The sequence below is a fragment of the Channa argus genome, chromosome 16 (genome assembly GCF_033026475.1).
Source record: "Channa argus isolate prfri chromosome 16, Channa argus male v1.0, whole genome shotgun sequence".
Taxonomy (NCBI): domain Eukaryota; kingdom Metazoa; phylum Chordata; class Actinopteri; order Anabantiformes; family Channidae; genus Channa; species Channa argus.
In genome coordinates this window covers 17,876,806-17,901,964 of record NC_090212.1, presented here as the reverse complement: position 1 = coordinate 17,901,964, position 25,159 = coordinate 17,876,806, and the positions used below count along the sequence as shown (strand labels likewise).

The window sequence follows — 25,159 nt, the reverse complement described above, 5'->3', positions numbered from 1 at the left end:
GAAACGGTCACTGAAGAAGAAGAAGACGACGACAACTCGTTACCAAATCTGTAATCGGCGAAGAAGCTGCCTGCATCATCAGCCGAACGAGCCAGGAACCGACTAGCAGAACCAGTGAATAAAGATGGCGTTCACATTCGCGGCCTTTTGTTATATGCTTGCGTTGCTGCTCACGGCGGCGCTTATCTTCTTCGCCATTTGGCATGTGAGTACACGTTCGAACAACTTCAGGTGAAACTGGTGGCCTGCCAGTCCGACGGCGCTGGTACAACTAGGTGAAAGAGCGAGCTAACACTAGGCCACTGTTTTAGCCACACGGACCCGCGTTCCGTGTTTTACGTCGTTCCCCGCAGATTCTGGCAGTGCCGGAATAGAGCGTATCCAGGGGAACTCCATAGAAACCGCCGCGCGCTCAGGTCAGGAGACCTGATGAACCCCCTTTCCAGAATGAATGGAACACACCCTGCCCTTGGCTAAGTCCTCGAGCTAGTAGTTTAAACTTTTAAAAACTAGCTTATGTACGCGTCTTATTACCCTAAACTGTTTCCATTGCTCTTCTATTGCAAACAATTGTCAATTTACAGTTAATGTGTGGTAATTATACAATCTTGTCAAATTTGTGTTTAGCTAATCGCTAGCTCGCTAGTTAGCAGGTTGAGCTAGCAACAAAGTGCCGCTATCCTGTTGTCATCAGTGTCAATGTGTCTAACGTTACCAGTTTCCTGGCACGTCACGTGCCTGTGCTCCGCAGGTTGCGTGAGGTTTGCTGTAAAATATGTCAACATTGGCAGTGCAGATTGTCAACGTGTTGGTAAAGTGTCCATGATTCAGGTGCAACAGTAAGAAGTAGATCAAGCGCAACTCAAAGAATTTCTACTGTAGAGTGAAAGACTCAATAGCGGATACAACTAATGCTTAATCGATTGCTCGTCCAGAAAGATATTCTAAAACAATTATCAGTTTAATCACTAATCGAGTCAAAAAAAGACCCAACAGCAATCTTAAAGGAAGCTATTTTGATAATCAGTTAATTGTTGCAGTTGTTTTCAAACAAAGGCAGGTTCAAAATAACTGCATTATTCCAGGCGTTTTTCAGATTTTCTCATGGTCAAAACAGAACCACAAATGCTAAGAAGTAGGTGCCTGTGTAAAATAAGGGGGACGCATCTAAAACAAACAGTTTTGCGTAACAAAGGCTACACTTGTTGTGCCTTAATGCGGACCTGTGCAATTTAAGAATGCTGTGTTTAAAAAGTTAGTACTCATGAGATGAAAACGAATGCGCATAGTAAAATTTTCCCTCAATTTAAAGCTACCAAACATCTACATGCTCATCAAATATACCTTAACTGCTCTCTGTTCATTGTTGCATTGTGATCATCTTGTTCCTCCAGATTATAGCATTTGATGAACTGAAGACTGACTACAAGAATCCTATAGATCAGTGTAATACTTTAAATCCGGTAAGTAACATCACATTGGCTGATCCCTTTCTCGCTTCTTTGACTGCATGCAGATGTGCTCTGTTTACAGAAGATCTTTACTTTAGGATAGTTTTATCCGCCTAGCTGTCTTTTTTTTTTTTTTTTTTCAATCATTTTCTGCACTGTTATGCTAAATAACCTGCGTGTTATGAATTCATTGATCTTGTCAGCTGTCAAACTCTAATGCTTTTTGTTTTGTTTTTCCTAATCTGCTTTTTTTTACACTTTGTTACTGGCAAAAAGACAGTTGAAAAGGTCAAAAAGATTAAAAGAGTCAAAATTGCTTTAAAGGTTTGTACCAATCTTTAAAATGTCCGATCAGTTCAACTCAGTCTGCAATCTTGTCATTTTGCACGGAAAAGTGTTTGCAAACATCTTTTCAGTTAACTAACGTGAGTTAAAGGCAGAGTTCAGCTTGAGATGACACTGTACCACGTTTCCCAAAGCTTTTGAAGTTTTTTTAATTTCTCCTTTTTTATCTTAATTTTTAAGGTGCATTTTGGACTCGTGGAGTTAACAAAATTAGTTACGTCCTAGCTTTTAAGGTGTTAGCATTTAATAAGACACTGGATACTAAAACTTTTTTTTTTTTTTTTTACTTTTTGATGAACATTTTTTATCCATAGTAGCTATGGTGTTTATCAGAGAGACATAAGCATGTACAGTAGTGTGAAAACAGTTTTCTCTTGGGTGTTTCATCCAAGGTTATTGTTGATAAATGGTAACTGTTAACTGAAAAGATTTGCAAATGCTCAAAACATGCATGAACTTTATTACAACCTACCCTTTGTTTGCATATAGTGTTAATTACTGATATAGTAAATTCCTGTTACAAAAGTAACATGTCTTCAGTTCAAAACAGTAACATGGCACCAAGCCTATACATCGTCCTGACAGCACTTTTACATAATAGCATACATAAAAATCAGGTAAAGAGAAGTCAGATAATTAGGTTTTGTAATAAAGCTTTTTTTCACAATGGATAATTTGAGCTGTGTACATGGTGTTGGAGGAAATTGATTTTCTTTTCCAGCTTTATATGAAACTATCATCACATAATCAGTGAGCAGGAGGCTGCAGTTTGAGCCGGCAATTAGCAGAGTTAAGCTTCTGTATATATAAGCTCAATGCTGGCAGAAATCTAGATCACCTGTGGTTCAGAACAGATGGCTGCAGAATCCTCTTCAGCTCAGCAATATTGTGAACCAATGATTGGTTAGGAGTTATTTTAGTTCAAAGTAGATTCCTTAATCTCCAATCTTTTATTCACACCACAGTCCAATCTGCAGTTTTGACCATCCTCGTCTTTTTGCGTGTGGAACACTCAGCGCAGTTGGCACTTTTTTGTGCTGTGATGATGTTTTGTATTTGGCAGCACAGTGCAGGATTTTCACAAATCATAGGCCTCCAGCACCTTCTTCCTACATGCCCCTCACCTTCCCATCTGTGGGCTGTTGGTTGCCCCCACCACTCCACCCTCTGCTCTTTTTGAATGCATGGCTTCCATGTGGTGCCTCCATCTGCCCCCCTAAACCCCGCTCCAGTTTGAGCTGTCAACCTAAGGCAGGCTGTTGCATCAACACTGCTAGTGCTCAGAGCATGGTCCTTCTCCAGTGTGTATCGCCCAGTCTGTTTATCAGGAAGTTGGATGATTTGTAGGTTTTCCTTAAGATATTGTTGCTCCAAGGCAAGTTGTTGATGGATGGTTTACTTGTTGTCAAACTTGAGGATGCATGGCATATGACCAGGGTGGGAAATTAACCTCCTCTCTCACATGCAGCAGTATCTAGTACAGTTCTGAATTGACCTAATTGTACCAGCAACTCACAATTCACCTCCAGTCAGTGGTGAAGGCTAAATGATTACATGATTTGGCTGCATTACTTAAACCTACATAAACTGTGTGTGGCTGGTTCTTTCCACACAACTCAGAGGGAATCTGAGGGTAGTGCACAAGCTCCCTGTGTTAGCTCTGTTAAGATCAAACCTGTCTTTTCTACTTGGACTAAAATTTTACTTTTCAAATCACTTTAAATTGCAGGTGGCAGGTCTTAATTTTTCACCCTGTTTTTCTCCCACATTGTGTCAGATCTGTGTGATAACAGTTCTAGCATTTTACCTCCAGTACAATAGCTTGTTTTGACATTTCTGCCTGATAGAGTGATGCTAGAGTCTTTCCTGCACACTGCAAATTCAAGACAATAAATTTAAATAAATTATATAGTTAAATTAAGCATCTCATTAGAGTTGATTTGTATTCCATTCCTGTCCTCTGCTCTCTGTGGAGCTAACGACAGTTTTTAGTGCAGGTCTTTAAATAGCTCATCCTTCTCTTTGTAGAATGGCCTCATTGCCTTTGTGGCAGTGAAACTTCATACTGTATTGTTCTCCGACCAGTGTGCTTTGACTTCATAAAGTTTAAATTTATTCCATGTGACGACACATTGGAAATAGTTTTTGTGCACGTGTACTGTGAAATGTATGTGGATTCTGACACTTTCTTCAACTTTGCTCTTTCAGCTGGTGCTCCCAGAGTATCTCATCCATTTCTTCTTCTGTGTGATGTTCTTCTGTGCAGCCGAGTGGCTTACCCTCTGTCTCAATTTGCCACTGCTGGCTTATCATGTCTGGAGGTGGGTATCAGATAAAGTAATTGCTGTCTTTTATTTGGAATACAATTCTGCTATAGCAAACATCTGTTAATACCAAAATATTAAACTGCTTAAGTCGTCATTAAAACCAGTCACATCTGTATTGCATGGAACCCCCAATTCATCCTCTTCACCACACGTTTGGATAAAACACAGGATAATATGACTTAAAACTACAATTTCTGCTATATGATGTAGGTATATGAGCAGACCTGTGATGAGCTGCCCAGGGCTCTATGACCCAACGACCATCATGAATGCTGACATCCTGGCTTACTGTCAAAAAGAAGGCTGGTGCAAACTGGCTTTCTACCTCCTGTCATTCTTCTACTATCTCTATGGGTAATTCAAAAAAAAATCTTTTATTCTGCACAAAACATTCCCCATTTTGTTTTAATTACTAGTTTTAGTATACTGAAAGCTGAAAATAATACTTTTAAGGATGGAAATCTTTCGATAACTTCAATAATTTTCTAAACAACTGTACAGACACTAAAAACAATGAACTGCAGCTACTCGCACCACATCTTCAAATCTACAACCTGAAAAACCTAATTTGTCTCTGCCGTAGACGTCAGCCATCAAATATTATAATATAAACACGCTGCTCCACTGGTAGACACATATCTACATTTTAAAATGCTTGGTTGAGGAAATTTCTAACATGCTGTCTCAAGTGCTCAGAGTCATAATTACTTTACAGCAGACTGAAGTAAGCCGGAGGCAACTCTGCATGCACAAGATCTCTGGAATTATAGCAATTCTGACAATCTTTTAAAAAAATTGGACCAAAGAAACATCTTAGCCAGTAGAGTGATTGGCCTGGCTGATGGTTTTTAATTATTTTTTGACAACAACGTGACTATAATTGTCATAAATTGATTTAAAGTAATGTTAATATTTTGGGAAGTTGGACAAGACTCTTTTTTGCCCAGAGTTAGGCGACAAAATAAATGCAACATTTACTTGTTTACATGAAGTCTGTCAGCAGCTGGTTCTTAGCACAAGAAACATGTTTGTTCAATCCACAATCGACCCCAAGTTGTGGTTTTACATACAGAGTCTCTCCTGGTCGCAGACAAAAGCTCCTGAGAAACGGTCATTTTTACACTTTGGTTATTGAACTAAGAATAGTAAGGTAACTACTGAGCTTTAATGGGGTTGGTTAGTGAATTTTGTACTTTTGGACTGTTTAGCTGTTTCCAGTTTAATGCTAAACTGTCTCATGGCTATAGAAGAATTTAATCATTTGTCATCTATTTCTTAACAGAATGATCTATGTTCTTGTGAGCTCTTAAACCGGACAATGAAGAAGGACCTGCATGTACAGTAGATGACCAGACACTATGATCATAGTGCTGAACACAGGACCTGCTGGAGATCACCGTTCAGCAAAACAAGATGCCATTTCAAGCAGACAAACTCTAAACCCTATATACACACACACACACACACACACACAGCACAGTGTCATTCTGGAAACATTTAGCCAGTTTTAAGAGAATATCTTGGTTGCAGTGTTCCTCTTATATACTATAAATTTAATGGAAAACAAGGACAAACCTGAATGGACACAAGTTTTATTTTTATTTTTTTTAATGCTTGGGTTTAATAAAGTTTTTTTTCTTTCCCCATCTTGATTCCCAACTTTTGTTTACAAATGCGGTAGAAATTTTCAGGTGCGTTTCTCTAAGCTGTGTGCCGAACTGCATAGGCTTTTACTGTGAATTTAGTCTGGGTTTTAACAGCTAATTTGTACCTGCCATATGATTAATTACCGTTACTAAAACAATAGCAAAGTGCATAGAGACCACAGAATGAACAGTGAGGACAGAAGTGCATGGGTTTATCATTTAGTCAGTTGTGTTGCATACAGACAATCCATCTGATTGTCAAAGCTTTCTGATGCATTTTCCCCATATTTCAAACCAGTTTATCGTTACATTTCTGATGTGATTCTTGTTGAAATTGGCAATTTTCTATTTTATTTTTTATTTTAAGTGTGAATCCAGAGTAGAAAGCAACATGTATGTGACCTGTTTTCTGTGGACCCTCACAGCTGTTGAAACATTAAAAGGTAGACTCAACAGTACAAGAATATTTTCAGAATTCGGAAGCAAAACAAATTTCTCGTGCTTTCTGCATTTCAGCTTTGGTAGAAAACTGCCAGTGTGCCATACTGTTGAATGTACCTTTTTAAACCTAGTTCTGTTATTGTCCATTTTATTCATTTCAACCAATTATTCCATATGAGAACTCCAGTGTTAATTTATTCAATGTTTTATTTTACCTTTTATGTCTCCAGATTATCAAACACTCCTAATCACAGTCAGTCATTTCCAGAATCAAAATCTGGAAATCAGATAAAGTTTTGTTTTCAGAAGCACGAGTATTTATTCCAGTTCTCAAATGGTTCAATTGATCAGAGAAAAGGACTGAGCTTTTGTCACATGAAATTACGTTTTTATGTATTAAATCCCATTATGTCACAACATGACAGATTTATTTGAGTCGAAATAAAACTATCCCACTCTGGTAAAATGGACTGAGTGCTGTTTTAACTCTGCAGTTTTCAGTGATGTCTTTTGAAATATTTTTAGTTTACAAAAGCCAAACTAAAGAGATTGTTCACAATCAAAGAACAGCTACATAGACTCTTGGAAAGATTAAAATGCATAATTTTTTTCTTTTAGGATTTTAAAATCAATTCAACATTAATTACAACTAATTTGGTGGAATTCATTCATGTTACAGTAAGTGACATTTAACTTTATCTAAACTAAGAAATCCTGATTAGCTACCTAACACAAAAACCTAAAACCTCTTTGCAATAACTAAAAGGATCCAGTTCATCTTTAGTAGGTTACTTACATAAGTAGAGTGAGTGAGATGTCCCAGAGAGACTGGGACGAGTGCTATAAAAAAGAGAACAGGTAAAGCCTTGTTTTTCAGTCCCACACCCCACAAGTACTTTCTAGACCAACAGGATTCCTGGTCAACTAAGGCTAAACTGTTACTGATTGCAGATTCAATTACACTCCACTAACCCGAGTCATTAGTGTGGAATACACAAGTTAAATGTCCTGTAACTTTTAAAAACCATAAGGGACAAGATCTCCTCGTCAAGTCATTTATTCGGTTCTAATGTAGTCAAATAGCAATATATTATTATTTTAAAGTGCAATCATTCGAAAATACAATTACTGTATATCACACAAAGGCAAAGCAATCATTGACAAGTTTGAATAGAATTTAGTGAGCTGTCACATGTGGAGGAGTGGAGCAGTAATCAGCGAGAGACAGACCGCTCTGTAGAAGCACCTCTGCTCTCTTGGTACGCTTTGTACCGTTCTCGAAACTCGTGGAGGAAGTTGTATTGCTTTGGAAAAGTAAAATTCAGCCATTAGTTTAAAATGTTTGAAAACTGCTGATGCACAAATCAAGAAGTCACGAAGGCTGGAACTGTTTAACCTGTAATTCAGCACACTGGCCGTATGATCATCACCGAGGCATAATTAAAAATCTATTATTGTAATGGCAAAGGTCATTTCATATAAACCTTTTTTTTAAAATATACTCTATATTTGGTTATGACTAACTAGGCAACTAAATGTTACTGTAAAGGACTTTCTTACTATGTTTTGATCATTTATCCAATCTTGGTACATGAGTTGTCATTTAGATTAGATGACTGAAATAAATGAATGTGCTGCTAAGACAGATCAATGTATAAACCCATTGTACAATGGCTCTAAATGCCTCAGCATTATATTTAAAGTAAACATTAAACATGTGCTTACAGTAAATATAGACTGTCAGCTCCCAGGGTTTTGTCAAAAATGTTGTATGAACCGTGGGAATTCTGGCCATTTGTACTCATAGACCCCCAATTTTAAGCACTCAGAAATATTTGGACAAACTTGGTCAGAAGTTAAAAATACTCTTAATTATTCAGTATTAAGTTACTGCATTTTGCTGAATCTGAGCAGATAATACATCCTTAAAAGCTTTAGAATTTAATTGTTACTTTTGTTAACCACATTGAAAAGATCCAACTGCCAACAAGTGTCAACGTTTTTGTAAGACCTACAATACAGGCTCCAATAGAGCGTATTCAATTTGCTTCTCCTGATTCCTGCACCTTGATCTTATGCCAGAAGCTCTTGCTATTCCTCAACAGTTCATTCAATAATTTTGAAGAATCCCTTGTAATTGACCATTGACTCCCAACTATTAAATACGTGCAATATTAAGTTAATGAGGTATTTAGAGGAGGAAGAGTAGCCTCTAACCTTCACTGTTTGTATCGCTCCTCCTCCTCTGTGCTCCCTCAGGATTTCGATGGCTTTGTTTGCCGTCATTGTTAAAGAGAAGTGAAGTAGCAGACAAGCAGCAACTAAACAGCACAAACCATGGGGATGGTCAAGTGATCGGAGGAGAAACATTCAATTAGTAGTGCACTGGATTTCCAGAGAGTGGTTTTAAAAACTCTTAAAGTAGAATAAGAATATTCTTACTTAATGCAGAGCGTCCCAGGCCTCCGTAACAGCTTTAGGGGAAAAGAGGAAGAAGAAGAAGAGAAATAAAAAAAATAAAAAGCACAAAATCCCATCAAATGCACAGCTAACAGATGAAAAACGAAATATTTCAAAACACAAAGTCATGGTTACATTGCAGCATTAATGACTATATTGTATTTTTACTGCACCAGAGAAGAGTTTTCTTAAGTGTGCACATTCTGGCAGCAAAACGGGTTTAAAATTTTAAACCTCTGAACTCACTCATACATCAGATGAAATTCTATTTTAAATTGAATTCTCTCTGGGGCCTTTCAGCAGCAACTGATTTGCAAACTTTAATTTCCTCGATTTACAATACAAAAGGAAGATAAAATCTTTCTTCCCACACTCGGGACTGTTGAGGCTACTATTAGTCTTCTTAATTTTAGTTAGACAATTTGGTCCATTTCTCGGGGAAACAGAACTTTAAATTTAATTTTGATTGGTCTTGTTATAACAAGCTGAAACAATGAGTCAAAGAAGTCTTTGTTTAAGTCATTTTTTCAGGCACATTTGCCAAAAAGGTGGTTTTCAGTGTCTCAAATATAAAGATTTCCTGTTTGTTATTATTGAATATTTTGAGTTTTTTGACTATTAGTCAAATGAAACAATCACATATTAAACAAATTGTTTACTTTAAAATCTATAGACACTAAAAAATGGATTGATTGAGATTAATCTGCATTCAAAATCCTCTGCAGCCCTACAATAGTGCACATCATCTTTGTTGTTACACACGATTTTTTATCGTTTTTTTTTTTTTTTTTTTAAATGTTACAACGGTGGCAGTAACTCGCTACAGTAGAATCATATTAAATCCATGATAATTTGTTATGTAAACACACAGATATTTGATTGTGCCTTTTTTGTTCATGCACACATGCTTGAGTTAACTTTAACTCTCTCACAACTGGTTTTGCATCTTTCCAAGAAAAACTGTCTTTTGAGCAAGAAGCATGTGATCTATGTAATGCAGGGATAAATGTTTAGAGATTTGGGAGAACACCTTGCCAGTTGACTTTATTCAGCTACTGCCTCAGCATGACAAATCCTCTTGTGACACCAGTTTGGGACTGTCTGGTTCTCTTTGTGTGTATGTTTTAACGATAACAATTATTTTATAGCCATTTTCCTAAACTCTGAGTCCCAGTTTGGTTGATGATTTCACTCACTGGATCACGGTCCTCTTGTTGTTCTCGAGGCTGACCTGCAGATCCTCGAGGATCTGGCAGCACTGCTCCAGCTCAGGAGCGTCTCCATCTGGGAATGGCATGTGGTGGACGGTGAAGCCTTGTTGCTGGTAGACCTCCAGCAGGGAGGGGACCCTGTATTTGTTAAGTTCCCCTCTGGTGCAGAAAACAAACACATCTTGCACCCCTTGGCTCTGCAGCTCTTCTGTTCATTAGACGAAACAGGCAAGAAATGAGACAGCAAAATTTGATTCAGATGCAGATGACCACAATGTGGATCGCTACATAAAAGGTGCTAAATACTAAATACATTTTCAAAATTAAGATAAAGAAGAAAAAAAGTTTAGATTCATGGCCAAAGTTTAGATTCATGGCCAAAAGTAGTCAGTTGAGCATCTTGCATTTCAACTATTTTAAGAAAGGTAGTAAAGTAACTTTAGAGCCTGTAATTCTCTAAACTCACTTTCATAAACTCTATTTCTGAAATCTACCAGTGTAAATAAAAACAAAACAACTAAAATCTTCCTGCTAATTTGAATTAAAACTTGAATATAGATCAGTTTGTTTTAAACATCAGCAAGGATCAAGGTGGTCTTACCAACATCTCTCTGCAGGCTCCTGCGGATGTCTTTGTATCTGCAACCTGAAAAATATTTGTTTTTATGCTGACACACATAAAACCCTACAAATAAATGTCAAAGAGCAACATGCACGGTACAAAATGATAAAGTATAATTTTACCTGGTAGCGCACATATCCCTAGAAACTGGGAGCAACCCGCTATGGACAGAGGTAACCTTAAAACCAATCAAAATAAATGAAACTATTACCAGTGATATATGTTTTAAATTTCCGGATATAAAAACGGATTCTTTATTAGTTCTACACAGCTTTTAATCCCCACATATAAAAGCAGAGCTACTGAAACTCACCAGGAGATGTGGAAGGGAGTCAGCTGCTCCTCACCGACCTCTTCGTCTTCAGATGAGAAGTCAAACTCACTCGTCCTCATGGCTTCAGCCCCCAACACCTCAGAGACAATAGCAGAAATACAAGATTCAGTGCTTACGGTCATACTGATAACTGAAAATGTAGCCTATTTACCACAAACCTGTACATTTTAGAATCGCAACAAATTGTTATTTTCAGTTTTTTCGTATTTATCGATCAATAGTTTGTATTTGTTTATTGTCGTGGTTTGGTGGAAGTTATTTTCCTTACTTTTCATGCAGAAAGCAGCTGTAAAAAGGCAACACATTTTCCCTATGGGATCAATAAAGTTGTTTGACTCTTGAATCTTTGTGTTGAAAAACAGCTGAAGGCACAAGCTGATCAGAAAAATGGTTACATTATGAACAATGTACAATATTGTGTCGGAGCTATGGTTTCTGACTCAATTAGACTTTATATTAGAGGGTGTGTGTTTTCCCTGGCCAGTAGTTCTGATAACCTGTATATAATATATTATTGAATACATCAACTCAAGCACTGTCATAAATTCTCATATTTTGGTATTTCCATATAAGTATCCAATCTTCTGCTCTACCTTATTTCTAAATGTTATAAGCTCAGTTTTTTCGCCGCACTACATTTAATATCTGAGCTTCCACTTAAACACGTGCTGCACGGTGAGAAGTGCTGTCATGGTGAAGAAGGAGACATTATGAACATGAACTACATTCACACATTCAAAGATCCAGTGCGTTCTTTTAAATTAGACGAGCAAAAGTATTTATGCTTTAAACGACTTAAATAAACTCTATTATGCAATAACCGCATCCCACGCTATTAACCAAAGCAGGGTCATTTTAAATGCCCACATGTAGTAAAGCACGAGTATTTCTTCCACAAGTACTACGTGGACAAAACACGCTGTGACCATGACACGCGTGGAACTTTAAATAGACGACACACCAACGTGCCATCAACGTACTATAGTGTGGCCCTGTCGACGCTTGTTAAACATATTACGAGTTCAATGAAGAAAACATAACATTTTTAGAAAGTCATTACTGTTGCATGTTATTTGGATGATGATGTTGCACGGAGACAAATGCTTCGCTTATATTAGCTAACGTTAGCTTAGCTTAACGTTTCCCGTCCAGCTCATCTCTGCGGCTGACAACAGAGAGGAATGTTAGCTTTTGGTATCCAACCGCTATCATAACAGAGGAGGCAAATTTTTACCATTACAAAGATAAATATATGTGGATTAATATTAGACAAAATACGTCTTAATCCTGTTTTATTTATATAAACTTCTTGCTCACCAGTCTCGCTCACCTTTCTTCGGCTGTTTTGACAGATTCAATTTGAAAACGCCGTGCGCCCCTTAGCCAATCAAATTCGCTTATCGACCCCCACCCCCCCTTCCCCCTCCTACACCACGCCCACAACGTAAGAAGCTGTGCGCTCGGTTTCTCGTAGAAAGTGATTCACACGGGCGGAGTGGATGCTCTGTTTACTAAAGTACTCAATGTAACGAGTAACTGAACAACGTTACAAACACACAGTGAACAACTGTCACTGCACAAATCGGTTTATTACAGGGGAAATTATAATTAAACGATAAATATAAATGTAATACACTGAACATCTGAGAAGCAGAATGGACCTTCACAAATAGAAGGTAAAAAATATCTGATAAATTAAAATAATATATTAGTCACAGAACTATGAGTTAAGCAGTTTTATATCGAGTGAGTAAGGAGAGTTAAAATCCCTTTTTTTAAATTTCCCTCTAACTGCCTTTGGATTGTATATAAATAAGTTTGTCTCTACAATGATTAGCGTTTGATGTGTTCAGATGACAGAAAATATGTGTGAAAATGTTGTAAACGAATAAAATGTCGCACAACCATAGCTTTTTTTAAAGTGACACATCCAGGAGGACATTCGCAAAGTCCACGCACTGACTTCCCTTGTACATCAGAGAGCAGCGCCGTCAGGGTCATGCAGGACATCTGCTGTCGGCACAGAGATGCGCAAAGCGGAAAACCGCCTCTGAGCGCAGAAAATGACGCGCACCACGTTTTTTCCGCAAACAACCAACCGGACCCTTTAAAGATCTAAGGATGCGCCGTTTAAAAGTGTGCAGAAGCTGCGTTGAAGAGCTTTAGCTGAGGTAAGTGCTCTGTGGCTTCGCTTCAGCAGTCGGACTTTGATTTAATGTCGATTTCTTGGATATTTGGAGATAACTGTGTTGGAAAGTACCACCTCAGTTTTTGAAGTAGCAATTATGTAGCCTACCGTAGGTGAAAACCGCAATTAAAATATGATTTCTAACATATTTCATTGCCCAAATGTCATGTACAAATTAGCTCGAGGTACTACTCAAATCCATGAGAGTGAATTCACGTTGTTTGGTTGTAGTTGGAAATACGACGCTTTTCCATATTTTATTTTTGCCCTTTTTTTCTATATTGCATTTTTTATTTTTTTGCTGATCTGAGCATGTCCTTCTGTCATCAGACTTATAAGGAGGGATCTTGGCTCCTGCAGCCATTTCCCCTGCAGGGCTGAGCTCTTTGGCTGGCTCACTACTTCCTTAGCAGAAAGGCTGCTGGCAGGGGCAACATCTGAGCAGGTACCATAAACAAACAAGTATATAGGCATGAAAGTTATTAAAATGGGTTGGAAAGGTTGTTTAAACTCTAAATGTACATTTATTAGCTTTAATATCTGGACAGAAGGAATAGACGCGGGTAGAATTTGCATTTTGGTGCATAAAATTGTAACTACTCACATCCAACCTTGTGCAGATTTTGAGTCAATGCATGTTTCTTATCGTCTCAGAGCTTTTGGCTAGAAAAAGGGTTAAAGACTCAGATTAGTGTAAGAAAAACGCGCTGACTTCTCTCCTGTTGTCTATTTTTAACTCTTTCGGATTTATGTTTGGATGATATGGTAAGAAGAGAAGAGGCTTTTTTTGAACCGACTTCAAGTCAACACCGTTTTTCTCTTTTGAGTAGCTAAAATTTTAGAATGCTCTGCTAAGATGGAGCGTTTTCCCATAAATCACTGTTTGCAAACATGCATGTTTGTGTCTCTCTGCACAGGTCATGAAGCCTCAGGAGGCCGAGCTTGTCACTGAAATCTCCAAGGTACTGTAATGGCCCAACCTGGTTTTGTTAAAGAGGCAGTTGACTCTCAAGTCTGGCCTTGTATTATTTGCAAAATTATGAGTAGATGGGAAATCCCATCATTCAGTGGCTGCTCCTAACTACGGCCGTGTCCTGTCAACAAACCTTCATACATATTAATGTGCTACAACCTGCTGTCTGTCCAGTTACAATGCATGGTCTCGGAGCTGAAGACGGGTTTCACCAGCGCTCTCCTGGAACTCAGTCAGATCCAACATGGAGACACATTCCTGAGGGAGGAGCTGGAGGAGAACAGGAGGAGCTGCCAGAAAAAAGCTCTTCGTCTGGAGACTCTAGTCGAGTCCCTGAGGGTGAGAAGTATTTTTTTAGGCAAATCAGACTGCAGTCAACACCTGCATGGATATTAGCACATTACTCAGTCTAAAACTATGATGCTCACTTTGTTTGAGAGAATGAAGCTCCATTTAGAGCCAGTGTTCTGTTGTCCTACAGGAAGAACTCGGTGTGATGCGCTGTCAGATCTTGCAGCTGTACAGTAACAGGCAGAGACCTCGGCAGGATGGAAAGAGTTCCACATGCAAACAGAAAGAATGGTAAAACAAAAACTACAATTTAGCATAAATCCAGTTTACTAGGATCACTGGTGCAAATGATGGAAATTACCCATAAAAAACAAATCCTGTCCGTTGTGCCACTCGTTACCTGCGTATATCTGATGAGGAGGTGGTGAGTAGATGCATGGATGGATTGCTGAAACACCTGGCACTGGTAAAATTACCAAGAAGAGATGAAAAAAAATTACATACATTCACGAACACAAAATATTGACACAAAATGTAATTCATGAAAAATGACCAAAAAGAGACAAAAATAAACACAGATTCATTCAACAATAGATTTAAAAAAAAAACTATAAAAGAGAGACAAAAATAACCATAAATAACATGATGACAGACAGACATGTTGCCATCTGTCCACTGTAGTGATAAAACAGAACCGGACAGTGGAGGGAGTCAGTGTGACTGTTCGTCTGCTCCACCGGCCTGTCGGTCCAGAGGAAAACTGCTCCTCCACTGTTTCCTGCAGGGTCTCAAGGCAGGACTGAGCGAGGGAACGGGTGAGCTCACGCTGCATGTCAGCGTTTACACTGTGGGGGGGATCATCAACATCTGTCAGATCCGCGATCAAACACCTTCATTTCATGTTGGCTTCTGTTTCCAACTCCTCCCATGTTTTCCACATTTAACGTTTGGTTTCAGACTGTATCGAACAACTAAGAAGTGCCGTCACAAGTTTCCATTGTAACAGACTGTGTGGCTATAAACCCGCTGGCAGCAGACGTTTGCTCTCCATCAGACTGAAACCAAAGCTCAGCATTGAACCACTTACAAACTGGCGTATAATTTGTTAAGATAACCACGTTACAGGTTAAAGGCACAAGTGCTGTTCTCTGTGTGCAGATGCGCGACATCAGGTGGCGATGCAGCTTCTGCATTCAGAGTGGGAGTATGTCTCAACCTTAAATCAGCTGTATGACAAATACAAGACACCACCAGCTCACTTGATGGACTTGGAGCCGTAGTAAGTGCTAAACTATGATGCTTCCTGTGACTAGACCGTAACTAGAAAACATGATTTATTTTTTTCTGAATAGTGACCAGATTTGCAAACAGTTGAGGCAGCACCTTCCAGCTGCACAGAGGAATAAATGTTTGGTGCATGAATTCTGCAAAACTCAGCCAGACACCAATGTTTCCCTCAGTGTCACATTTTGTGCTGACGTTACAGTTAAAACCCAAAAGTTGATGGTAGTCGTAAGCTAATAATGATTTCAACCCACTGGTAAAATAACGCGGTGTTATTTTACCCTGTGTTCAGTCAGACATACGTGAAGTTGGTGGAGCAGCTGTTACAGCGGCACCTGCTCTTCAGAAACACGCTACAGGAGCGGTTATCTGCCGAACACTGGAAATCTCTGGTTGGAGACATCCTGGTGCAGCTGATTGGTCAGAATGATGTAAGTTTAAGCTCTTGTACTTGTTGTTATTTCAGTCTATAAAACCGAACCCCAGGGGAACTTGTGCGTTTACTCTCATTCGGGTTGATTAGACAGCATTTTCAGACACGTACGTCGGATACACGACTACGCTGGCGTCCTTCCTCTCACTGGAGTTCAACAGACTAAATCACCCTGAGAAAAGCCACAAAGTGCAGCTATTTCAGGTGCGTTAGCATTATCCAGTCATAATGGACTCGACAGAGCAGAGATGCTGATGAGTACTTTTCTCTGGTTTCACAGAGTGGCCAGATGGAGAGGGAGGAAATGAAACTGCTCACCCTGCTGTTGGCTCCTGTCTCTCGTATGCACAGCTACCTGAGTCACATTAAGGTGAGTCAACAGCCACAGCGAGTCCAGTTTGCAGAGCTGCAGCCACAAGACACGGGACACTGGGGGTCAAAACTAAATCTGAGCTTAGTGAGCTAAGGTTTGGGACGTTCAGCATCTGAAAAAACACAATATTTTATTTCATTAACTCATGAGGACCATCTCCTTGTTTTTCCCACATGCTTCCTAGAACCTGTTGCAGTGGACTGGTAAAGAGCATCCTGACAGCAGCCTGCTTTTGGGCACAGAGCGAGCACTGAGGAGCATTTTGTCCCGCTGTCACGTGATTCTAGAGGAGGACGTCCGATGGGAGGAAGGAGAAGGAGCTGGGCAAAGGTGAGAGCATCGTGAGGAAGACCCAGTCCTCCTCAGAAGTACTGTGCAGTATACTCATGAAATGGAAATGTTACGAGATACTAGAGACTAATTTACGTACATCTGTTGCATGACCAGCAGCTGCTCCCGTGCTGGGCCCCGCGGATCCTCTGTGAACTGCTGCACAAGGAGCCAACAGACTGAAGAGTCTCAGTCCTGCGGGGAGGACTGTAACTCTGCAGCTCAGAGGTGAGTGTCGCCTTCTGCTGGCCTCACGAGAAACAGCAAACAGAAAAGCACCTGCAGGAATAAATGAAAGTGCATGTCAAGCTCAGCCAAGTGATATTTACATGCAAAAATGGGATTTTCTTATTTTAAAGGGGAGACACACACACTCTTAGTGCTAATTTTACACTAGTGTATATCTTAGTTTATATTGTGTGACTGTTATTGGTCATTTTTTGTTCATTCTTTAGTTGTCGTCTTCTTGTACGTCCTCTACCTTCCGCTCTCTTTTGCTCAGAGATGACCAGCAGCCTGCTACCTTCTCAAATGGGCTGGACGGCCACCACTCGATGCGTCTGGAGTGCTGGTCCTGCAGCCCAGTGCGGAGGAAGGGTTGTGGAGGAGACCGGACCTTCCTGAACCAGCCAGCCCGTGACTGTGGACACGCCTGCTGCTCCCTCCTCACCCCAGACGCTGCAGGATGGGGAGAGAACAGCGATTCAGGTCAGGGCACCTTCAGCCAGCCCACGGTGAAAGGTGCCACTGACATGGACGGACCTCATGAGAACCACAAGCTTGAGGACTGCGAAACAGACCCTGACGACACATCGGCCTTCGACTACTCCTCCGTCACCTCCTGCAGCCCTGACGGGACCCTGCGCAGGGAGGTGACAGATAGCAATAGTGGGGAGGATGAAGAGGAGGACAGTCAGGTGCCCGTGCTGTTAAAGCCTTCGTACAGCCAGCAGCAGCAGTCCAGAGAGGCACCCAGAGAGAGAACCGTGTGTCTGAGGTGGCAGATTCCCAGACTAACCCCTAATCCTCCTGTCAGAAACACTGCAGGGCTGTGCGTGAACGAGCCAAAGCCGTGTCTCATCAGCTCCTACGGGAAGAGGCTGGTCAGCGTCAGGAAAGGGTCCCCTCCTCTTCATCCAAAAAGTGCCTTCAGGCCCATCTGGGACGACCCGTCCAAACAGGTACACAAGCATTAAATCGAAAAATCATTTCTGGAATTGTAACATTAGATTAAGATCGACAAAAACGTGTTCCACAGAACGTCTATTAAATAAAGTTTGGGTTGTGGCCCTTTTTGTCAAACAGTCCAAACTAAATAATACGTTGGTTTTGTGGCGGGTTTACAGTCTGAGGTAACTGCACAAAAATGAGTAAAACGAAAAATTAAACAGCTTGAGCTGCAAAAATCTCACATGTTGTTATTTTAAAGCCACCGTGGGAAACAAATTGTGTGAAACATTTTGCTTTGGTATTGTCCCATTTTAAATGTTGCAATTCTTTGTAATTTATTGTAATATTTATGGGACCCCACAGTGATGGACTGTTGCAGCAACGCATCGCTGGGATTGTCTCACTGGACAGCAAAATGAAGCTATAATGAAGAGATAGAGTCACAAAGAAAAAAATCTGCATAGTGTGGCTTAAAAAAAAAGATTATTAAAAACCATACATCTATGGTCAGGCATGGGGAAAAAATGCATTAGGTTTTTATAGTTCTTGAGAAGACTTGTGCCTTATGTCTCAATATTAAATAATCTGGACCCATGTGGATCTGCACCAAAAAGTATTTCATTTCATTTCCTGATGTATCTTTTCACCAAATTCAACTGACATCTGTCACAATACATTTGAGAGAATCGAAAAGATGCAGGACAGGAGGTAATTGTGAATAGTGTACCACAGCATATGGCTCTGTAACATATTAAAGCAGCACTACCACACTTCCATAATGTTGTGGGATTCAGAAGAAAACGATTTTTAAAGCTGTCACAACCTCTTTGAAGACAACTCTCTGCAATCTTGCCGTTTTCCTTCTATTAACACTGGAACCTGCTTCATGGACCAGGCTGATTCCGCTCCAGAGAAAGACCACAGACAAGGCTTCGTACCGATTCAAGCTCCAGCGAGGCCGAGCTTTCAGAATTTCAACTTGAGCAGAGAAAATCTGAGGTAAAAGAGATTTAGCAGGTTGAAATAAGACAGTGGTGCTGCTTAAACTTCCCTCAAATGAATGAGGTGTTTACAGTATTTACGTCTGAAAACTGTTTGAGGTTTTTCATCTCTCTTAAACTTTTCAGACCAGCCCTGTCTCAACCACGAGGGAACCCTGCAGCCGCCATGAGCAGCGGAGGACTGTGGGACGATAGTGAGGACAGTGAAGGACCCTGCAGTACTGTTTGACCCCAGCCCCCTCCTCAGACACTTGGGGACTCTTTCACTGAAAACTGTTACACAAAAAGCTTTGGCGTATGAACCGAACCTGAGCCGAAATTGTCACCTTTTTTTTTTTTGGAAAAGCCAAGATGGAAATATAAGTGCATGAAAAACAATTTGGTGCAACAAAACACCTGAAACAGAGATTTTTCTTGGATCTTCTGTTAAATCCAAAACTTGTGTGGACCCTGCAAATATCCAAGTTTTTTTTCTTCCAGAAAACACTTTGATATACAGAGTAAAATCAATTTGTTGGGAGAGCTGTGCTTAAAAAACAAAAAAAAAAACACCACAAACTAAATCTCACATGCGCCAAGTACAGATTAGGTTGGTAACAGAAGTATATCCTATCAGCTTTCAGTTTGAAAAATTAATATTAATATTTGTTTTACTGGAGATGATATAATGGTGATATATTTAACTTATGTAGGCATAACCACTGGATTGTAAAACAAATAAAAAGATAGTTGGGACTTGTGTTTTTATGGTAAATAGGAAGCTAAAATATGTATTGATACATTTGGATCAGAGGATTAAACATTGCTTCTACCAACTAATTAATCATGTATACAAAACTAAAAATGATTTACAGTGGTTTTGAAAGGGATCTATATATCCCACAAAGACTCTAACCATATGTATGGTGAAATATTCAATCACTGAAACTAAAAATGAATTTTAAGAAGTTTACAAGTTGAAATTCTGATCCTGGAATCATATAAAAGAGGGTGACTCGCTGAAAAAGTCATAACTTGGGTAAACTGGTTAAAAAAAAAAAAAAAGTCATTATCACTATGCAGCAGACAAAATATTTTTACTGCCAGATGATTAGAGAATTCTTTGGGGATTATGAAGATAAAATGAAAATAATTCTTTTTTTTCTTTTTTTTTAAACAGTCACCGTTTGTGAATTTACTTTGACAGAAACCAAATTACGTCTTTACACCGAAAATACAATGTCCACTGATAACATGAAGGATAGCTAAGCTACTGAGGCTACATAAGCTACAAGTAGCATTGTTTGCGGTTTCACTGTTACCGAAGGAGCTGGACTTAACAGAAAAACAACATGAGAAATGTGTAATTCAGTACAAAATAAGACTGAGTGATTTATTAATCTCATCAAGACCATTAATACAAAGCAGTTAAAAGGCCACATACCATCAAATAAACCAACTGCTGGGTCAAGCTGTTACAGTGCCACCGGAGGAAAACCTGTTATATAGGCTGGGGTTAAAAAAATAAAAATAAAAAGAATATTAAAATAAAAGGAAGTTGACAAAAATAACCCCACCAATACTGACTTGGGAAATGGACAGAACATGAGCCATGACTAAGAAATGGTTTGACTTCAGCTGCCCCTTTAAAAAACAAAATCCTCCAAAAGTCAAGCTTTCATGTCCATTTAGATCAATCATCCATCATCTTCTGCACAAAACACGAGCACTCTGTGTACTGTCAGAAGACTGTGGGGAGGGAAAAGAAAAAAAAAAAGGGCACGAGTGACTTTTGAAAAACAAATCTGCTGAGATCCAGCCTGTGGTCATCAGACATCCTCAGGTGTTTCTGGGTCTTCTAAACATTGAGGGGATCGAAATGGGGTGGTAGACTCTTGTTTCTCTGCCCTGATCTGTGTAGAAAGTGAGTTTAACAGTTGCATAGGACCCCTGCATTTACACAGGTGACCTTTAACAACTGTGGCTCATCAACAGTACAGCCTAAAGTGCACAAAGTGTGTTTCTTAGAAAAAAAAAAGTCCAATCCTTCACCATCCTCAAATACTTGCAACTGAATACATGGCTATATATTCATCTGCAACTTTAATACAATTCTAACCCCCCCCCCCCTCCCGTTTAATGAGTGTTAGCACTGAAAAGCCTTTGAAAAGGAGAAAAGGCAATTAGTAGGATGTAGAAAGTGAAGCACACGTCTAAATAAGTGCTTGGCTTATTGAACGGTATTATTTTCATTCCTTTAAAACAGCTAAGGGACAGGAAAGGAGAAAAAAAATGGCTTTCCTCAGTTAATACTCCCAGTGTTTCAACTGGAGATTGTCTGTGAGTAAGTTAGTGACATTGACCTGTTTTTTTTCTTGTTTCTATTTTTTTTGTTTTGTTTTGTTTTTTAATCCGACTGTAGCAGCATTGGATTATTAGGCAATATTTGACTGAACAGATGCGGATGAGGGTACAATACATCAAGGAAAAGAACATGTCACTTTATACAAATTATTTAGTTAGTGTATACATGTTATATATATACACAATATCCACAAACATGTACAATTTCATAGTGTATAGCTTTTGTTCTAAACATTACATAGGCAACTTTATTTTTTTAGCATTTTAGACACCATTTGCTTATTTCTGTAAAGTAGAAAACAAAATAAAAAGGCACATCTGCGCATGATGCATGGATTATTTCAGTTTTTCCAAATCGAAACAAAACTGTTTCAAGCAGAAAAAGAAAAGGTAATGAAGAAGAAGTTGGGTTAAACAGTTCCCCTTTCGGGAGTTAATTTGTTTCAGGAGCAGCCACTGGGGGGAGGCTGTCCCAGCTTTTGCGGGGAGGTTGCGTGCTTCCAGTGCCGAGTTTGAATACCAATGAAGAAAAGTTGGTCATGAGGCTTTTGGAGAAGAGCAGTGTCAGACAGCAGTGTATGCCCATAAGGGGATTGGTTAAGACATCAGCTTTTGAGTTTGAGAGAGAGAAAAAAAATACACTAGTGTCTCTGTGTTTTCTCTGTATCCTGGATTGGTGGTGTTAAGATATCGTGGCAGACCCCCCCTCCCCCCCCCCCCACCACCCTCTGTCACATACTGCAGAGGGATTTGTTTTTAAATAGTCTAATCAAAAACCTACCGACTCTGCCCGAGTTTGATGTGCAAATGGAGTGTTCTTGGCTCTCGTTTTCTCCATCCAGGGCCGAGAGGGCCGAGGCCTGGGGTCAGAGGTCACCGCTGTTGGATTTTTAAAGGCAACTTTTTGTGGCTTCAGATGAAAAACAGTCAGTTTGACTCGCGCCTATACAGTCACAGTGTACAGTTTGATATACCATACTGGGGGATTTAGTATCGTCTACTGTTAATGTCACATTTGTTTAAAAAAGAAAAATCCCTTATCCCCCTGCATAAAATAAGACTTTGGCAACTGTTTGTTTTCAGTTCGTAGGAAACACAAGTCATTGGAAATATCTGCTGCTCCCAGCCAAAATGAAATAGCTACGTCTAAGATGATCTTGAAAGAGGGGGAGGAGGTTGTAAAAACCTGTGAACTGCAGCAGGACTCCAGAGGATGTCAATGCCCAGAGAAACAAAGCATGACAGTTGAGGCTACGAAATCCAAGGCCCCCCACATTCCCCCCACCCTAGTGATGAAGGAGAAGATTGTGGAGTTAGTGAAGTGTGTGAGGGGTGAGAACTTTTTTCAGAAGCAGATGATCCTGCCCCGTTTACAAGAAACTGACACAAACACACAGCTCCTTGTTTATTAGCTGGCACACCGGTGTGGGTTTCTCGTTGGCACGGAAAGTTTCTGATGAAGGTGGAGCTACTGATCCCCTGAGAGCCACAGCTGAGTTGGGTGACTGAGCAGGTGGATTTAGGAGCATGTGCAGCAGTGTTTTTCTTTCTGGTCAGTAGCTGTGTTGTAGTTTGCAGGTGACAGTTTAGTTTGAAGTTTGCATTTCACCGCTTGGTGGTTGGAAACGTGACGCAAACTCACTGGCTGCTGTCGGTGTTCTCCACCAGCGAGAGGCCTTGTAGCGGTGGCTGCAGTGGCGGCTGCAGCGGCTCCCTTTTGTAAGTCTTTGGTGGGAGTTTAGGGAGTTGCGGGCTGGAGTTGTGGCGAGGGGGGACAGGTGGAGCAGTGATAGGTAGAGGGCACAGGCTGTTCTGGCTGGTGCTGAGCAGGCAGGTCCTCTTGGGCACGCGGGGTGATGGCGTGCTGGGCGGGGTGTTTGGAGAGCTGGGAGAGCTGCCGAAGTCCCAGTGGTACCGACCCACGGGGGAAGGCTGCAGGTTGAGGGGGTAGTTGATAAAGATTTCCGGGGGACGCTGGGGCACCGGAGGTGGCGTGTCGGGCATAGGGTCCCGAGGAGGTGGAGGGGGTGGGCTGGGCAAGGGGCTGTCAAGTGGTGGGCCATTGTAGACTAGTGGCCGAGGCTGGTTCCTGGGGAGTGGAGGGGGCAGTCGGGGAGGGATGGCTGGAGGGCTGTCGGACTTTGAGTTCAGCTGGAACAAAGGCACAAACAGATGAGAGCTGACAAAAGTGGATTCATATATGGCAATTTACACATGAATGTACAAGAGTAGATCCCAAAATGTGGACCGGGACCCCCATAAGCACTCATAAGATAAAACATGCCCGTGTTTACAAGGGTTCTTTATAGGTTCTAAGTTTAGGTGTAGAAAATAAAATACAGATAAACATTCAGACCTTTAATTATTTCTAAACCACTTACTGATATATTTTAAATTCCAAACCAACCGTAAATAAAAGTCTACAGTAGTCCTTTATTAGAGTTTGTAATTATGGATATTGTTTCTGGGAGATTGTGTTGCAATCTTACTTTAGCTTCAGACATGGCGTCTTTCCTTCGTGGTGGCAGAGGTGGCGGCTCGCTGAGCTGATGGAGGCTGCTGCAAGACGCAGACTGGAACTCTGAGACAAAGAAAACACACTCACACAGTTAAAGCAAGAAGTACGGATTAAAACAAACAACAACGTTAGTATGAGACATGATTCCTTTCATACTGACAGGAACAAATCTACTAGAATATGAACAAACCACACTCACTTGATGGCGGCAGAAGAACTGAAGCAAATATGGAGTTATTACCTGTAAAATGCAAACACACAGAAGATAAAGATCTAAATGTTCAAGTGTTTGCTTTACCCCTGCATTAGTGTTTCTAACAAAATAGGGCCCGTTTAAATTTTCTTTTTTGGCCTTAAATATTAATAATACTTAATGATAGATGCAGATTTCTGCAGAGATGTAAATAAATCAAGAATATTTTCCAGTCTTCAACATGTGAAAAAAAAAAAAAAAAAGAGTCCCAGTTATTTTTGAAACTAAATACTTAAGCATCAGCTGATCTCACCGCTGTAGGAACTGCTGAGGTCGTGCTCCATGAAAACTGAGCTGAGGTCAGAGGACGCCGACTGTGGAGGGGTCGGCGTGTTTGGAGAGGTGGGCACTGAGGCTGACGCTGGTGTCTCCGGCTCGGTCTCTGCAATTCGTTGGAACGTTATCTTATGTGGGGGCTCCCTCTCCAGGGGGACAGGGTGGCCCTTCAGGGTGCCAGAGGTAGACGTTCGCACAGGCCGGATCCCCGGGGATTTCAGAGTGTACATGGTTTTCCTGGGCTGTTGAAGATATTCAACTGTGAGAACTTCATCGCCAGTACAACTAATTTTCTAAAAGGCTGAGAATGAGACCAGTGCTCGCATAAAACTAATCATTTAAAAAATATGGCATTTAAATGTCTCTTTACCATAAAACTAACTTTTTACATAAAAAAAAATTAAAGAAAAAGCATTTGATTTCTGGGCTTTTTGGGACTAACTTCTAATTATTTTATAATAGAAAACGTACAGTGAATGCTTCGAAAGGGCTTTCCCAGCAAAGCTGAAAGAAGCTGAACTGTTTTTGCTGAAGTCATACTTTTAAAAAGCATAAATCTTAAAAGTATTTTCATAGTATAAAGCATATGAAAGATCTTTAAAAAGCCGTATACAAACAATATCCTCCTTTAAAAGCTGAACGTTTTGAAGTTTGAGCGGTGTATCTAGCTGAAAGTATGTCAAAGTAGTTTGGTGCCAAAAAACGTATGGAAGATGGACGTCACAACAACAACAACAACAACAACAACAACAACAAAGATATCACAGAAAATAAATAACATTTAGAACAATCCACCAACTCTGTAGTGTCTTAGCCAAAATTAAATTTAAAACTTGATTCATGTTGACAGAAATGTAACCGACATACATAAGCTTTGTACCATATTATA

At 40.1% G+C, this 25,159-nt stretch overlaps 4 protein-coding genes across 12 annotated transcripts in view; 2 read left to right on the top strand and 2 right to left on the bottom strand.

Annotated features, from left to right (window-relative positions):
- The first annotated feature begins 25 nt into the window (after positions 1-25).
- Positions 26-6,676, top strand: cnih1 (cornichon family member 1). 2 transcript variants are annotated; one of them, XM_067479263.1, is made up of 6 exons: positions 26-205; positions 1,395-1,463; positions 1,728-1,775; positions 4,005-4,117; positions 4,334-4,477; positions 5,406-6,676. In XM_067479263.1, the coding sequence occupies exons 1-6, from the start codon at positions 125-127 to the stop codon at positions 5,431-5,433; spliced, it is 483 nt and encodes a 160-aa protein (XP_067335364.1). In that variant the 5' UTR covers positions 26-124; the 3' UTR covers positions 5,434-6,676. The 2 variants fall into 2 exon arrangements, with proteins under 2 accessions (XP_067335364.1, XP_067335365.1); XM_067479264.1 differs by lacking the exon at positions 1,728-1,775 and having other exon boundaries at positions 29-205.
- cdkn3 (cyclin dependent kinase inhibitor 3) lies at positions 5,768-14,293 on the bottom strand. Of its 3 annotated transcripts, none has more exons than XM_067479258.1 (8): positions 14,158-14,293; positions 10,817-10,914; positions 10,626-10,681; positions 10,483-10,527; positions 9,867-10,089; positions 8,653-8,684; positions 8,428-8,531; positions 5,768-7,514 (listed from the first exon to the last, which is right to left on the bottom strand). In XM_067479258.1, the coding sequence occupies exons 2-8, from the start codon at positions 10,894-10,896 to the stop codon at positions 7,425-7,427; spliced, it is 630 nt and encodes a 209-aa protein (XP_067335359.1). In that variant the 5' UTR covers positions 10,897-10,914; positions 14,158-14,293; the 3' UTR covers positions 5,768-7,424. The 3 variants fall into 3 exon arrangements, with proteins under 3 accessions (XP_067335359.1, XP_067335358.1, XP_067335360.1); XM_067479257.1 differs by lacking the exon at positions 14,158-14,293 and adding an exon at positions 12,155-12,239; XM_067479259.1 differs by lacking the exon at positions 14,158-14,293 and adding an exon at positions 12,168-12,220.
- On the top strand, positions 12,800-19,615 carry si:ch211-67f24.7 (rho guanine nucleotide exchange factor 33). Of its 5 annotated transcripts, none has more exons than XM_067479241.1 (15): positions 12,800-13,008; positions 13,356-13,470; positions 13,943-13,987; positions 14,173-14,337; positions 14,480-14,580; positions 14,971-15,104; positions 15,448-15,568; positions 15,866-16,004; positions 16,097-16,210; positions 16,287-16,376; positions 16,564-16,709; positions 16,830-16,937; positions 17,212-17,890; positions 18,775-18,878; positions 19,007-19,615. In XM_067479241.1, the coding sequence occupies exons 3-15, from the start codon at positions 13,946-13,948 to the stop codon at positions 19,107-19,109; spliced, it is 2,046 nt and encodes a 681-aa protein (XP_067335342.1). In that variant the 5' UTR covers positions 12,800-13,008; positions 13,356-13,470; positions 13,943-13,945; the 3' UTR covers positions 19,110-19,615. The 5 variants fall into 5 exon arrangements, with proteins under 5 accessions (XP_067335342.1, XP_067335339.1, XP_067335340.1 ...); XM_067479238.1 differs by having other exon boundaries at positions 16,827-16,937; XM_067479239.1 differs by lacking the exon at positions 13,356-13,470 and having other exon boundaries at positions 16,827-16,937.
- A 611-nt stretch (positions 19,616-20,226) lies between these two features.
- sos2 (son of sevenless homolog 2 (Drosophila)) overlaps positions 20,227-25,159 on the bottom strand; it is a 38,427-nt gene continuing 33,494 nt past the window's right edge. For both annotated transcript variants that reach the window (XM_067479212.1, XM_067479213.1), the window contains 4 exons: positions 24,248-24,512; positions 23,941-23,982; positions 23,713-23,804; positions 20,227-23,374 (listed from right to left, as the gene is read on the bottom strand). In XM_067479212.1, the coding sequence (XP_067335313.1) occupies positions 22,862-23,374; positions 23,713-23,804; positions 23,941-23,982; positions 24,248-24,512 (912 nt within the window). In that variant the 3' untranslated portion in view covers positions 20,227-22,861. The remainder of the gene's footprint in view (positions 23,375-23,712; positions 23,805-23,940; positions 23,983-24,247; positions 24,513-25,159) is intronic.

What these genes read in the sequence shown, in the direction of transcription:
- cdkn3 (XM_067479258.1), bottom strand. Translation starts at nt 10,896, where the DNA reads ATGAGGACGAGTGAGTTTGACTTCTCATCTGAAGACGAAGAGGTCGGT. An exon ending in GAGCCTGCAGAGAGATGTTG is followed by an intron (nt 10,090 to 10,482) that starts GTAAGACCACCT and finishes TCTAATGAACAG; the next exon opens with AAGAGCTGCAGAGCCAAGGG. An exon ending in CCTGGGACGCTCTGCATTAA is followed by an intron (nt 8,532 to 8,652) that starts GTAAGAATATTC and finishes TGTGCTGTTTAG; the next exon opens with TTGCTGCTTGTCTGCTACTT.
- si:ch211-67f24.7 (XM_067479239.1), top strand. Translation starts at nt 13,946, where the DNA reads ATGAAGCCTCAGGAGGCCGAGCTTGTCACTGAAATCTCCAAG. An exon ending in CTCTAGTCGAGTCCCTGAGG is followed by an intron (nt 14,338 to 14,479) that starts GTGAGAAGTATT and finishes GTTGTCCTACAG; the next exon opens with GAAGAACTCGGTGTGATGCG. An exon ending in TGTAACTCTGCAGCTCAGAG is followed by an intron (nt 16,938 to 17,211) that starts GTGAGTGTCGCC and finishes TCTTTTGCTCAG; the next exon opens with AGATGACCAGCAGCCTGCTA.
- cnih1 (XM_067479263.1), top strand. Translation starts at nt 125, where the DNA reads ATGGCGTTCACATTCGCGGCCTTTTGTTATATGCTTGCGTTGCTGCTC. An exon ending in TCTTCTTCGCCATTTGGCAT is followed by an intron (nt 206 to 1,394) that starts GTGAGTACACGT and finishes TTGTTCCTCCAG; the next exon opens with ATTATAGCATTTGATGAACT. An exon ending in AGTGTAATACTTTAAATCCG is followed by an intron (nt 1,464 to 1,727) that starts GTAAGTAACATC and finishes ACTGGCAAAAAG; the next exon opens with ACAGTTGAAAAGGTCAAAAA.